Source organism: Vicugna pacos, chromosome 11 (assembly GCF_048564905.1).
Source record: "Vicugna pacos chromosome 11, VicPac4, whole genome shotgun sequence".
Taxonomy (NCBI): domain Eukaryota; kingdom Metazoa; phylum Chordata; class Mammalia; order Artiodactyla; family Camelidae; genus Vicugna; species Vicugna pacos.
The window spans coordinates 93,272,681-93,288,389 of NC_132997.1; the positions used below are offsets into that span (position 1 = coordinate 93,272,681).

Below are 15,709 nucleotides of genomic sequence, written 5' to 3' on the forward strand. Positions count from 1 at the left end.
AGTTTTGGCAACGTTCAGGACACAGATGTATTATGTCGTGAGAGTAAGGTCGTGGAAGGGGAACCAGGGAAAGCATCAACATACGATGCGCAGTTTTCAAAAGTGAATTTTCAAGTGTCAAATGCACAGCATTTATCCACTGGATTTAACAGATTTGGAAAGGAATCACCAATACATTTGGCGTCTAAGAGACCCCCAGTAGAATGGTGGGACAGAAGGTGCTACACTACACAGTTTGAGGTCTGACAAAGGGGGAGACAGCAAATGATTCTGATTTAAAAAGAGATAGGACAGTAACCTGAGAAGGGCCACAGTAATTTTTTTTAAGATGACAGACGAGCACAGTTGAAGGGAAAGTGCTAGATATGAAGAGGGGATGACGGACAGAGTAGAGAGCCGAGGATGCAGGAATCCAGAGCCTCCAAAGAACAGACACCTCCACCTCTGACAACAGAGGGAAGGAGTGAGAAAGGATGGATGCAGAAGGTGGGCAAATGGGAAAAGGAACCAACCATGACTCAGAGAACATCAAGGACTGGCCTGACGGACCAGAAAACACAGGAGCAGCGTTACTCACCCTGCTGTGTGGTTCCCTCTGGCCAATCAGCAGCCCTTGTGTACAAAGAGAGGACTGCGGGGAAGATGGATCCAGGGCTGGCACTGCTGGGGAAAGTGGTCCAGCCTGCCTTGAAAAAGGACCGAATAGTTTCTTATGTGTAAATCATAGGCTGAATCATATGAAAATGCTGATATCTGACTGTATTTTACTTAAAAACAACAATTTCATATGGTGCAACTTAATATTTGTTGACTAGTTAACTGTACAGCTAAAAAAAAGGTGTAAAAAGAATGATAATGACCTTTAGGCCATTAACAACCTAACCAAAACTTGCAATGGGACAGGACTGGAGAAAGGAGAAACTCTCCCAAGAACAGAAAATAAAGAATAACTACAATGATTTGTGAATATGGCAGTGAATTTCCTTTAATTAAAGACAACCATGACAAATTCATAAACTATCAAAAGCTACATTTTACTAAAAACAATATGTCTTTAAAAATGTCTAATCATACAATATATACAATACATGCTGCTTTCCTTTTTGGATTTCACTATCCATGTGAGTCCTAAAAAAAGGGAAAATAGCTGGTTAACAGTTTATAAATGATAAATCAAAAGTTCATTTAAGATACATAAATGAAATCTAACAACTAGTCTCTCCTCAGTGAGGAGGGGCCAGTTACACCCACATTATATATCTCAGGTCAGTTCTCTTTCCTTCAATTATCTTGGAACAAAAGAAACTCAATTAATTGAGGCACAGATTAAAAAGTTTCCATTAAGTACTAAAAAGCTAATTTTAACTTACAAAATCAAAGAAAATTCGAGCTAGAAAAAAAAATCCTGGCAATTACCTAGTTCAAAATTCTCCCATTTCATGGACAGATTTATAGACAAGGAAAATGAAGCTAAGTGAGATTAAGTGACCTGCCCAACATTTTAAAGGGGCAGAGCCCACTGAATCCAGTCTCCAGATTCCCATCCACAGCTGCGTGCAGTACAGAAAGCCAGATCACTACTAAGATTTTCTACTAGCAATGTTCTCTTTTGAAAAAATGAATTATTTCATAAGCATTACTCAAATTTCAGACATGCCCATTACCAACATCATTCCAAGGTAATTCTGTCTCAATCCTCCTTTTCTACTTTGTATCTACAAAATAAATGAATCTAATGGGACAGTGAACAAAGCTGATGGGAGGATTCAGTATTCCACTTAGCTAATTTATCAATCTGTCAGGGGGAGAAAAGCCAAACCAAGAATAATCTCCTGCTGTCTCTTTCAACTGCAAGTCTTAAGAACACCGAAGTAATCAGCCCAAAGAAGGGAACTTGCAACCACTAGGTTCTCTTCTGCCTTTTTTACCACTTACACACAGTTCTAAGAATGGGACACTAGAGGGAAGCAAAATCCAAATTTCACCAGAATGTGAAAAAGTGAAAAATAAACTTAAATAAACACACACCGCCACCCGATAGAAAATGTTACCTTTAGCTGGTGTCAAGCACTTAACCTCGGCTGGCTTTGACTTGAAGCAATCACAGCCTCTGAGATCTCAAAGGTCTTCACAATCTCCTGGTAGAGAAGAAAGAACATTTGGGCACTGGGTTTACAGCAGATGGCTTCTTGGAGATGAACCGCCTGGGGCCACATACAGGGCTTTACCTCCCAGTCGCGATAACTCAAAGCTATAATTCCTTGATTCCTAATTTGAGTGTTTTGGTCAATTCCTTCATTTTCTTCGTTAATATTAACAGGCTCTGTTTGAAAGACAAAGTTTTCAGGCTGTCAAATCAGAAGAGGTAATCTGAACAGAAACCAATGAATAATAGGAATGAAACCTGTATCGAGAAGATATGTAGAATGTTACATGCTTTTTAGGATTTCATGCATTATTGTGTTGTAGTATTATTACTATAGCAAGTAATTCCATTTGTTTCCATTAAAAAAAATGTGGAAGAATAACACATCCAATCACTTGGAAACCTCTGCATAGCTATGAACCAACCACAGAGCTAAGGCCTAGTGAGTCCAATATGAAATTAAGAACTTTTAAAGTAACAGGTAAGTACAATAAAAGTACTTTATCCTCTACAGGAGACCTTAGAAGCAAAAGAGTGATGGAGAGTGTGAAACCATTCAACCAAGAATTAAAGATTCTCTCAGGGAGACGAGGAGCTGGCGTTAGAGAGAAAATAGAAAGAAGGAAACTATTAAAAAAAAACTGCAATTAGAAATTTTCTAAATTAAAATTTAAGGGAAATTGTATCATTTCTTGTTAATTTTTACAGCAGTAGATGGTGAATCAGTGATACAGATGAATCCACTGGTTTTAAACAATGATCATGTTTTCAATATTTTCAGTTAGTTGAGCAAAACACAGCACTGTAAAAAGTTAGTTACCTAAGATAAAAACACATTTATATTTAATAAAATACATTTCACAAACTCTAATAACAAATACATTTTCTCTAAAAGTAATTTTTCTGAACACAGGATCACTTACCTATTATTGGCAATCGGTCTTGGTCAAGTCTTATTCTTGCAAAACCATCCTAAAACACAAACGTGATTTTAGGAGAAGACTAAAATTTAGATTCAAAAACCTATAACCACTGGATGAAATAAATTACTCGATTAGAAAATTCTATATCTTAGACACTCAAAATGTACCATGAGAATAATGAGATTATATGGACAAGCCTTCTCCAACATCTTTCTCTACACGGACTAGCTCTCAGGTTCTAATCAGCAATTTTACCCAGACACAGCCTCCATCCTGAAGATCTCTTAAATAAATCTGTAACCATCTTGCCTCTAACTGATTCACTGTTTGAATACTCCACATTTTATTATGCATAATTCTATCAGTTACCATTGACAAATATGCTTCTGATCTCATTTCTGGAAAAATACTTTGGTCAATAACAGATTTTTGTCTAAGGTTAAAATCGAAGTCATCTTACAAGCTCAGGAATGCAACTTAAGACTAAAAAGACAGACTAGAGCAAATTCTTAAAGTATATTTCTGAGTATGTTTTTTTAACTATCTATTTTGAAATTATTTCTAACTTAGTTATCTATAGTTCCATATTCATATTTTGCCAATTCTTTCTCTTAAAAATTTCTAGGATATAAAAGCAAGCACATAAATTTCTAGCTAGTTTCTTCTGCCTACGGCTTGTCAACGTTTTGCTACAATGGGTCTAAGACACATCTTGGTTTGTACAGATTCCTTTGCCAGCTCCCATCTATAGCTGTTATTATATATCCTTTTAAAAGCATATAAAAGCAATTAGAGATAATAATCTTAAGTCTTACCCTTATAATAAAGGAAACATGAAAGATGTTTTCCACTGTTCGGGGGAAAGAATGTGGATCAATCACAAAGTCGAAGAAGGACATAGGAGTATCAGCTACAGAAAAAAGAGGAAAAGATTCTTCAATACAGAAGAAATTATTTTTGCTTACCAATAAGACCAATACTCGCTAGCGTTAGCCAGAGAAAGGCAATGTGCACTCATCCTTTTGTGGGCTGGAAATCAGTACAACCCTGCAGGAGGCAATTTGGCGTATCTATTAAAAATCCACATGCCCACTCACCTGGCGATCCTCCTCTAAAAAGCTGTCCTACAGAAATACTAGCACATGTGCACAAAGTTGTGTGCCAAGATTTTCCACCCCAGCAGTTTATACAAAAGTAAAATGCTACTTGCCCACTAATAGAGGATTTGTTAAATATATTTATGACATAGCCCCCCAGTGGGAATTACTGAAAATGGCAAGTGAGAAATCCGTATGGGAAAACATCCACATGGAGAAGTTATGTTGTGGAAGGATGTATATATTATGATTAGCTTTGAAGAAAGCAAAAAGCCAATTATAAAAAAAATCCCAACTACTTAGTTGCATATTTATATGACTGACATAAACAGAAGAAAATCTGAAAATATACGCATCACATTTTATAAGTGCTGACATCTAGGGAATGAGGGTGGGTGGAACAGGTACTTGACTTGTTACTCTTCTCATTTCTATGGCATGTATTGTTTTGTAACAAAAAAAAATCTTTTAAAAATAAAAAATGAGAAGTTAGAATTTACTTCGCCAATGTTCTCACATGGGATTTCTAAAGAGGAGAAGCCTCATTAAATATATACGCCAAGGAAGAATCAAAATGACTCAGACTTCACCTATAACTGATAATGCCTTTTAAATCAAAATAACTTCTCATTGAAAGTGACACCGGTCTAACTGATAAATACAAGTTGCCCCACTTGGAACTTGGTATCATACTTACGATCTTCTTGAAAATATGTTTGCAACAATCCCAAGATTCTTTCTACTTCTTTTTCTGTTGCTTCTTGATGAGATTCTTCCATTCTTTTTAACTGAAAATACAAAGTCATTATCAAGCAGACTGACCTTCTTGCCCGCCTGTTAACCTTTCCTGCACCCTTACATGGCCAAATTCCTCTAAATATCTTTTATGGGGGATTGCTAGCAGTTTTTATCCGTCTTAAAATTTAGTTTTTCTAGTTTTAGTAACATTTTTATATTAATTTTCTAACAGAGGAGTAACATTACCAAATCAACCATTTTCAGGCTGAATATGACATACAAATACAAAATACAAAAGGGGCAGTTCAGAATAGTGGGTCTCAACTGGGAATGATTATGTCCCCCAGGGGACATTTGCTAATATTTGGTGTCATACGTGGGGTTTGGGGGGGAAGGATGCCCTTAGCATCTAGTGGGAAGAGCCAAGGACACTGCTAAACACCCCACAATGCGCAGAATAGCCTCTCACAACCAAGATTTACCAGCCCCAAATGCTGATAGTGCCGAGTTTAAGAGACCCTGGTTTGGGAGAACTAATCCAAACTACAGAAATGAGTTAAAACTAAGAAAAGTGGTCAATCCGATAAAATATTTAAAGGCTTAGATAAATTAAAAAATGATTCAAACATTAAATGATTCCTTTTAAGTGACAGAACCTGACTCCAGACCCTAACACTTAGAAAAGATGGCCGGATTACATGTATCATTACACTAATGGCTATTTCAACTTTAGGTGTTTTAAAAAGCAACATTTGAAAAAAACAAACCTGGGCAGGCATTGCCTGCTGCTCTTCTATCATACGAACTTTTCTTGGACGATCAACTCGTGGCTTTGGCACAGGAGCCTCTCCTTGTATTGAACCCAACCTAATGAAAAATACGCTTTCATGTCTTTTTTGGTTTGTTTTTAAAACAAACTAATTTCACTAGCTGAAAGGAGTTCCCAATAGCATAGGCAAATTCAGACCAGGCGTCAGTGATGAATGAGCTGACATCAGACCAAGACTCATGTCAGGTTTGTGACATCCTTTCTGCTCCCTTTGTGTTTCTAAAAGAACTCCTAGGAGCCTGACTCGACCATAGATACCTCCTCAAGCATCTTCAGATTTTACTCTGAACGGTAAGTCAGTGAATATGCCTGTGGTCTTCCCAGCCAGCCTGTTGAGTTTCGCAAAGCCAACTTCTGAGATCAGGGGAAGGATGAACAAGTTGGGAAGGTGAACAAGCAGCTCCACTAGGGTAAAAGGCCTTTGGTGTGGGGGTGCCAGGGCAGAGGCCCACAGCCTGGGACCGCAGAAAACACCTGAGGACAGCAGGTCAAGCAGAGGCTATGGCATTCCTTTCCCTTTTGGAAAAAAAGCTTCCATGCAGATTTAAGCTACAGTAATAGACATACTGTGTAGAAACCAAGGCCTAGAGAATTTAGACCCAAGTGGTCCCTACACTTGAGGAGATCAAAGTATACAGTGTAGATGGACAGATATTCATGCACACAGATCCATTTCCACATAACATGGTAGATCCTTTAGTGCTGTACTGGAGAATCACTCAAGTGCTAGCAGAGCATCTGGGCAGAGAGATCTACCCAGACATGGGACGGATCTGGTTGTGAAATCTGATCCTACACTGATTCCTCTATCTAGAGAAGTTACTAGAGGCTTCCAAGTTGGGGCCTGTGGGATAAGTAAACCTTATCAGATGGAAAAAAATGGGAGAAAGGACACTGTAGGCCAAGGAACAGCAAGTGCAAGGCTGCAAAGCTGCAAATAATTCATTGTGGCTGCAAACTGGGCGAGATGGTGAGATGAAGTCGAGTCACATAACAAAAGGCTATCTTTAGATCCCAGGATTTATGACAGAGCCTAGAACTCAACAGCAAAAAAAAAAAAAAAAAAGATCTGGACTTGTCCTATCACAAAGGAGTTTGCTGTTTTTGCTATAATATACAGTGGTTCTGGGCACTTGAGTTAACAAAAGTCTTGTTAAAAAGAGATGCCTGGCCCCACACCACAGGCCTATTACATCTGCACCTCCAAAGCCTCTGAGACACTACTGATCTCAGGAGGACTAGAAGGGTCATCAGAAGAGACAAATGCCCCGGGGCTATTCACTTAAGGAAGAAACGACTTGGGTGGTTACCCTAGAGAAATTATCCACAAGGCATTTGAAGGCTCTCTTACAAAAGAACCAGTACGGGCTGTTTCTCGTTACTCCACAGGACAGAGCTGGGAAAGTAAAGAAGCCAATTCCCATTTGAGAATAAAGAAAAGCTTTTCAAAATCAGAGCTGTGTCCAAAAAATGACCTGGGCAGTTTAAGTGACAGTGGCTCGAGAAGTCTTCATGTCATACAGGTCAGAAATCATCCAACAGGGAATTACAATAAATGGTACTTTACATATATTGGTAGAAAATCTTCAGAAACCTTTCATGGGAGGTATCAACCTTCTACATGCTAAGGATTTAAAGAGGATGAAACAAAACCAGACATGATGTCACAGACCCAAAGTCTTCCACGCTGGGAAACAAAGGAGCCGGCAGAGTGCCTGGGTAAGGGATGCTAGGCCACGGCCTTCGCTGCTTAAATTAAGCAGGGTGAGGTTCCAAGCACATCAAGATTGTACAGGCTTTTAAACCAATGGCATCATGATCATCACCTCTACAATACCAAATAATTTTTCTGTCCCTAAAGAACAATTTAAGGATTACAAATGGCCAGTCTGTCAGATTTTTAAAATCATCTTACAGGAAGTGGAATGTATGGGTTTTATTAAAGGTGTTTTCTGCTGTTTTGCCTGATATTTTCCAGGAGTCATAGACTATGAATTCAAAATCAGAACTATCTTCATCACGGATGAGTTCTTCAGCTTCTAGCGGGTTTACACCCATATGTGTCAGCTACAAAAATGAAGGGAAACAAAAACCCCAGTTAAGCCACAAGCAATCATTTACCACGTCCAATAATCTCTATCACTAAACAGGAGGCCAGAGGCAGTCTGTTTTGACTGTCCTAACAGGTTGGCTAAATTTCTTATTATAAAGATAATCTTATATATGTAAATTCCTATTTTCAAAAGTATCGTCTTTTTGGCAGAAAATATTCCTCAATGTACTTAGAATTTTTGAGTAAGAAAGTAAGATGCTCTAGACCGATGGATCTCAACCAGGTGATTTTGCCTGCACCCTGGAGTCTTTTGGCATTACGCCTGGAGACATTTCTGGTTGTCACAACTTGGGGAGGGGGCGGAGGGGACAGGGTTACTGGCATCTACTGGGTAGAAGCCAGGATACTGTTTAACATCCTTCAAGGCATAGTTCAGGCCCCCACGACCATGACTCACCCAGCCTGAAATGTCCTTAGTGCCAAGGCTGAGAAACCCTGCTTAGCCCCCTGCAGGCTGAGAGGTTGACATACCAGAAGAACTAACCCCGCTGGGAATTTCTGATCACAAGTCATTCATTTTTAAAGAATCAGTAAAGCTGCATTAGCATAAAAATACGAAATCACATCCCAAAGCAAAAGTTCCAAGACAGAACAGGGGAGTCTGGCTGGCTTTCAATTTTCCTTTTCAGCCAACCTCCTGGAGCCCTCTATTCAGCTTTATCTCAGCCCTTGCAGACAGCATGGTCTAGCGTCAGGCACCTTAAAATGGCCTTCCTGGGAAGAGTTGGCAGAAGTCTAATAATTCTCTTATTTCAAGCTATCTCGCAGAAAATGCATTGCATTAAATTTACTTTTATGAAAGTACACGTTACATGATAAAATTATGAAATGCCTAGAAGTTATCAAATTAAAATGGTAGTATCATATATAAACAATAATCAAAAAGCCCTCAGAGAACTTAACCCTTTAAAGGCATTTAAACTTTGAAAAAAAGAGAGGCTGCAAGAACCCAGTCAGAGAGGTGTGGTCAGCTCCCCTCCCCTCTCCTGCTGCCCCGTCCCACACCACACGCTTGGAGAAGGATGCCTCCATATTTGTCTGGTCAAATCTGGCAATTTATAGTCTTTATATTTGCTACTATATTTTTAAGAAGTCTTTCCCCATCCAGAGACTAGACAGCTATTAATCTAGGGTTTTACACTGACGGCTTTAAGACTTTAGGAATTTATTTTGATATGTTATTTAAAGTACAAAGCTCACCCTGATAAGAGTAATTTTTAAAAAGATTACCCAATATATGGCCAACTCTATTTACTGAGCTATACATTAGGGTGCATTTTTCAAAATGCACTATACTTCAAAATTTAAAAGTTAAAGAAAAAGGAAATTTTAAGGTTTGAAACTGAAGGAAGTTAAACTTAGATTTTAAAAAATTTAAGGTTTTAAAAACAACAAAATACCTCGTCTGCCTCAAACTTTTACAAAATAATTTATCTGGTCAGATCTCATGGTACTAAATCATTTTAATAACCATTTAATAAACATTCAGACAGGAATTCAATGTCCAAGCAAACATGCTAGGGCAGAGATTGGCTCAGAGTAGAACCAAGGGGGAAAAAACCAGCAGAGTCTCATTGCACTTTTTTTTTTGGTCAATCAGTCAACCAAAAATTTCAAAATTTCAGGTAGCAACCATTCAAATGTATTAAGAGGCAAAGAAAGGTGAATAAAACCACCACCAAAAAAAATCCCCAAAGCAGAACCCCAATCATATTCATATGGTTCTGAAATATTCTCCAAGACAGACCAAAATGTGCCCCCTCCAGCAGTCCTAACTCATCTCCAGCTGAACTCTGCCACTTGCAACGCGGGCTTTTGCCCAGCTCAGGACAAAGGTCCCAGGTCACTGAGAATGTGCTAAAACACTTATGAACGGATAGTTGAGTGAGGAAAAAAAATGGCCATTCAAAATTAACATAGCACTCAGAATCTTAGAAGGCCAGGAGATTTTCAAACTGCTCTAAGCTCCCAACCTAGATTCCACCATTAGCTCTCACGTCGTCTGGTTTAATTTGATAAGATCTCTTTGGAGGAATCTGAGACCAAAAAAAAGGAAAAATGAAGTGAAAATCCTTTGCATATGGATATGAGCCAAGTACATAATTATACAGCATGTGCAGATGAAACATTTTTTGTTAAGATTCTGTAGCTTTGAACTTACTAGAGTTTCAACATATCTTAACATATCAAACGAGTTCAGATCAGAACGCAGCTGCTTTGCCTTCTCTTTGCCCAAATCTGAAGCCAAAACAAGAAACTGGGCATCAAGGACTGCTTCTCTTGCTCGGGACACTATTCAAAAAAGAAGAAAAATACACGTATTACAACATACATGTTATCCACAGGTATTTCCCCTAAATTTCCAACTACTTACTCCGCATTTCCCACTGGACCAAAAAAATCTCAAACGTACCCATCTCTGTCTAAAAATTGGTTCCCCTGCCCAACTTACCAAAATCTGAAATCAAAGCTGACCAGTCTTCCTAAAAGCCAGCTCTCTCTGCACTTTTCCTACTCCTGGGAACTGAATCACAATTTTTTTTAATTGAAGTATAGTCAATTTACAATGCTGTGTCAGTTTCTGGTGTACAGCATAATGTTTCAGTCGTATGAACCACAATCTCTTAATAATCCCAGTTTAACACAACCTTCATCATCTCTAACACTTGCTTTTCCCATTGACTCCAGTAACCCATCCCAGTCACTATTAACACCTGCGAGGGTGATGTAAGTCAGACTGAATGTCCAATATGTGTAAGGCACTATGCTTGGCGTGGTGGTTTGCTGACCAGCAACAAGTAAGTTGTCCTGGAACCTCAACTGAAATAACACGCTGGACAGGCAGCAGGGACGCACGCCTCCACCCAGCAGCACCAACACCACCAAGTGAGCGGTCTGTAGGCAGCAGGGCTGTGACCTCTGGGCATGGATGATCCAAAAAGGTCTGACAGAGGACATGGGATTTAAGATAAGCTATAGAGAGAAAAAGGTTTAAATCAAAGGAGACAAGAGGCAATGGGGCAGGGAAACCGAGCATGAAGTTTGGGGAGATGAGGGAAGGGTCCACTGCAGCTAACAGCAGAGCTGAGGGGCATGGTAAGTTTAATCAGACCCCGACGGGAACAGGCAGTGGGAGGAAGTGCTCTGGGAACACCGGCAAAGCTGAACGGAAAAGGAAGCCAAGAAGAGACAAACACGGGGAAGTTCAGATACAGAAATGCCTACGCCCGGCTTGCTCCTCAAGGCCATTTTATCTGAATCACCGATTTCCCAAACACTCCTCAGGCTGGTGAACTTACTGACTCCAGGTTTTGTAGTCACATGTTACTTTTTCCTCCGTTTTATATCGGGAGACTTGCTGTCTAAGTGACAATGAGTGACAGAACGAAGCAGAGACAGATGCTAGAGAAGCTGGTTCCTGGGCTGTCCTAGATCTCCCGAGCCCAGCATCCTCACAGCACCTGCTGGGAGAAGAGTGTAGATCTCTCCCAGATGGAGCCACGTCTCTAAAGACTTAAAACTGAGAACATCAAATCCACAAATACAGACAATACAGAATTTGATGCTTGCTGACCACCTCCTAAGGTCCAGTCGAGTGTATAATTCTGCCTTAAAGAGGTGACCCCATCAGCACGGTGGAAATGGCCGAGGGGGAAATGATTTGTTAATCAAGATATTTTAAGATGGGTGAATAATAATAATAAGGAGGCAAATGAGTCAAGAGTAACCTTGAGGAGAGGGACTGGGGGGCCTGGCTCTCCAGGCTTGGAAGAGAAGAAAAAGCTACAGAGGGTGGAGAAGTGATTTCACTGGGTGAAAAGGCAAGACTTGCTTCCAGAAGATTTGATGAGATTTAGTAAACTGGTAGACCAAGGTGGGGGATGGTAAGAAGGCTGCGGTCAGAGCAAGAAGGACATAAATTTGAAAGCATATAGATAGAAAATGTTAAAAGGGGACAATGTTTAAGCTATTCGCTATACTAAGCAATGAGCAGATATAAATGTCCTGGTCCTCAAAGAACATGAGGAATTGTGGTGTCCAGGCAGCGCCAAGTTCTGCTGACGCCTTTACACGCATTTGTCTGCACTCTCCCCTTCTGTTCCCAGAGCTAAAGAGGAAGGCTTGGAGGGAAACGTGGTCTGGAAACTCCTCCTAGGGCTCCATGACCCAGGGCCCACATCAGGGGTTACCCCTGGCGGGTCCTCTGTCATCGAACAGATAGCCTGCTCTTAGCACTAACACTGCTGCTGCTTTTAATTCAAACCAAGATTATTTTTTAGAGCCCCCCCAACAATGGTCTAGAGTTCAGTGTTAATACTTCTCTCTCTCTTTCCCTCTCCCTTCCACATGTGTACGCACACACACACTCACACACCACCCTGACTGGAGACCAAAAGGTCCACCTGTAGACATGGCCACCCCCAACTCGGTTATAAGTGAATCAAGAGCAAGGAGCTGAGGGAGGGGAGGCTGGGAGGAGAACAGGGAAAGAAACAGGCTGTCAGAGGCCAGCTCAGTTTTTTCTTCAATTCATCCATTCAACCAATGCAGCCTGGGGGCCCAGCAGTAAAAACCGGAGATAGAGTAGAAAGATAATACATGGAACGGTTCTCAAACTTGAACAAGCAACAGAACAAGGGGGGGGGGGGGGCTTGTCAAAACAGACTCCTGACCCCCCCCCAAATTTCATGTCAAGCCCTTAGGAAATGGTAAGTGTACAATAAAAGCAGTAGTATTGCCACAGTGAAAAACATTCCCAAACTAGTAAAGCACTATTATAAATATGAGATTTGTTTGATGTCAGTAATTCTGCTCTTATGTAGAACTAATTAAAACCATTCCCAAACATATGATAACAAAAAGCTTCCATACATAAAATAATGAATTACCTCCATTAAACAGAGTATTGGCCTCTTCAAGAACCTCTGTCAACTTGTCGCTGGCATTCAATATATCTTCTCGGTTTTCTATTTTGAAAAAACACAAGCTTTGGGAAACGTGCTCTTCTCTTACAAGTCCTTGACAAAGTAATCACCCGCAGCAATAAAGCCAAGCCCCGTCCCTCTGCTCCCCAGGGAGTTACTTCCAAAAGATGGAGCTGAAAAGATGTACGGCCAAGAAAAATAAAGGTGACTGGACTCTTTCAGCAGACTGTACTTTAAAATTAAGGGAACCCAGGTGGCTCCCACCAACCTTCACCCAAAGGGCTCCACTCCTGCAGCCTCTGAGAAGCGCTTCTAACAGAGTGGCTTTCAAACTCTGCCGGCCACAGGATCCCCTGGGCCACCCACTGTTTCAGATTGTGTACGTCTGGGGTGTGGCCCGATGATCTGCATTTCTGAAGGCTCCCAGGTGACGCTGCCGCTGCTGGGCGGGTGACCACTCGCGGGGAACAGCGGGATGCAAGAAAAGGAGCCCGGGGTCGGCGTGCCGCCTCTCCCCCTTCCTGGCCGTCTGGGCTAGGGCGAGTCCAGGACCGCGCCCGGTCTCCAGCGTTGCCGTCCTGCCCATCGGGGACCTGAGCGCCCCCGCAAAGGTCGTGCAGCCCGGTCCACATGATGGATGTGGGAGCGCTTCGCAAGTCAACCGAGACGCGGCCGGGCGGCGCGGGGCTAGCCCCCCGCGCCGTTGGTCAGCCCCACCGCACAGGGCCTGCGCCCGGCCGCCACCCCCACGCCGCCCCGCGCCCCGCCTTACGCTGGACCGAGTTGATGAGCGCCCGGTACTGATGGCGGATCTGCCGGCACAGGCCGTGGTCAGTCTCCGCCTCCAAGCTCGCCGGGTCCATCATCTCGTCCCCGGAGTCCGACGGCTCTGTGTCCTCCAAGCTCGGGCGCTCTGGGGCCTCCCTGCGCTCGGGAGCGGCGCCGCGGCGGGACACGGGCGACAGCGGGGACCGCGAGCGGGAACGGGAGCGGGTGCGATCCCGGTGCGGGTCGCGGCCCCGGCCCCGGCCCTCCGACCGGCGGCCGCTGCTGTCCCCCGACATCGCGCCCAGCCGCCGTGCAACTTCGGAACGGCGGAAGTTCGCGCCAGAAACTGAAACCCCTGCTCGGCGCGAGCGCCGCTCCCCGCGGAACGCTGCTCCCCGGCCGGCGCGAGCGCACAGCGACGCCTGTGGCTGGAGGCCGGCGGCGGGGCCGGGGCCGGGGGCGCGGTGGTTAGAGCGCCACCCCGCCCGCCCCGAGGGCGGCGCAGGCCCTTGACCTCCCGTGAAGTTTGGCGTACCAGGATCCCACTTGCTCCCACTTGCTCGACCCTGCAAGGTGTGTAGGATCTTGGTTGTCTGGTCCCTCGTGCCCACCCTACTAGACCTTCATCTTCCCGAGGTCTCTTTGGCCTCCGGGACACAGCCACAGCCTGTGAAACAGATACTTCGCATTCTTCCAGGTAGAAGTTCATTCCAAGCGCCAGACAGAAATACCTGGAACATTTCCAGGTCAGGAGCACGCAGTACGTGTTTGTGGACTGAGGCGCCTGCAGTTGAGCAGGACGAGCGCTGGATTTGGAGGAGACAAGAGATATGGTTCTGCCACTCACTCTTTGTGACCTTAGTTCCTTGAGGCATCATTGGGGGATCAAATGGGGTTCATGAGCAGCTGGTGATCCCACTCTTTTTGAGGACAGAAGAACAAACAGAAAATTAACACGGTTCCTTGACTCTGTAATAGTAAACTCTCTGTTAACCATCCCATCTAAATCTACCCTCTGACAATTTATGTTCGTAATTGGTTCTCAAACTAGAAGATTCTAAAATACCTTCCAATGGATTTAAGAATGATGGAATTATATTCAGTATAGTATTAAAGATAAGTATATGAATTTCCTTCTATGTATTTTAGATTAGATTGCAAATGTTATTTCTCAAGAGTTTTCTTTGGTGCTGAGAACACATTTTATTTTCTTCAAGGAACAATATAAATTGAATTATTACACAAGGGTCTACAAAAATACCATTTTGTGAATCATGTATACCCAGCTTGAGGTAAGCACTACTAGTTGCTGCCCAACAGCATATACCTCCTCCCCTTACCGCCTTTCGCTGAATTTCAGGAAAGGTATGCTCTGGCACCTGCTTCACTGTATAAAGCATGATTGGCCTAAATGAATCACAGTGATCTCATCCCCCTTCCTCCACTGACTGGTCTAGGGATAGCACGTGATCTAGTTTTGGGCAGTAACATGGGAGGGAGCTTCCCATTTGGCTGACACACAAAGCCTCCAGAAAAAGAAAGCTTCTGTCCCCATCCTGACCCCTTCTCGGAGATGCTGGCATGAGGCAATGGTGCCTGGTATGATGGTGGCCATCTACAGCTGATAAGATAACAAGCATGACAAAAGACAAGAATGCTGGGGACCCTGGAGGGAAAAGATGGACATGGCTGAATTGCGGAGTGACTTGGAGTCTGCCTACGTCCAGACTCCTTGTTAAGTCAGCCCTAAATATCCTGTGGTTTAGGCCACTGTTGTTTTGTGCTTGCTACTTGCAGCTCAGTATATTGGAACCAAAACAAATACTTAGCATTCTTCCAGGTGGAAATTCATTCCATACTCCAGACAAAAATCCCTCGAACATTTCACTCAATTCAACAAGCTTGTGATCTGTACTAATGAGCCAGACACCCAACACAGCAAGCAGGTCACAAAGACAGTTCAGAGACTTGCCTTTGCCTTCCAGGGTCTCACCAGGAGACAGGGAGGAAACTGAGCCTAAAATTCATGTGGAAATGCAAGGGACCCAGAATAGCCAAAGTAACCTTGAAAACGAAAGACAAGTCAAAGGACTCACACTTAATTCCAAAACTTACTACAAAGCTGTAGTAATTAAGACTATGTGAGGGAAGGGTATAGCTCAGGGGTAGA

At 42.7% G+C, this 15,709-nt stretch overlaps 1 protein-coding gene across 1 annotated transcript; it reads right to left on the minus strand.

The window, feature by feature from the left end:
- Positions 1-967: 967 nt before the first annotated feature.
- On the minus strand, positions 968-13,950 carry NSMCE4A (NSE4 homolog A, SMC5-SMC6 complex component). The gene is made up of 11 exons (XM_072972026.1): positions 13,544-13,950; positions 12,736-12,813; positions 10,008-10,138; positions 7,649-7,800; positions 5,672-5,771; positions 4,864-4,954; positions 3,885-3,979; positions 3,070-3,118; positions 2,229-2,323; positions 2,052-2,138; positions 968-1,128 (listed from the first exon to the last, which is right to left on the minus strand). The coding sequence occupies exons 1-10, from the start codon at positions 13,833-13,835 to the stop codon at positions 2,064-2,066; spliced, it is 1,158 nt and encodes a 385-aa protein (XP_072828127.1). The 5' UTR covers positions 13,836-13,950; the 3' UTR covers positions 968-1,128; positions 2,052-2,063.
- Between the last annotated feature and the right edge of the window lie 1,759 nt (positions 13,951-15,709).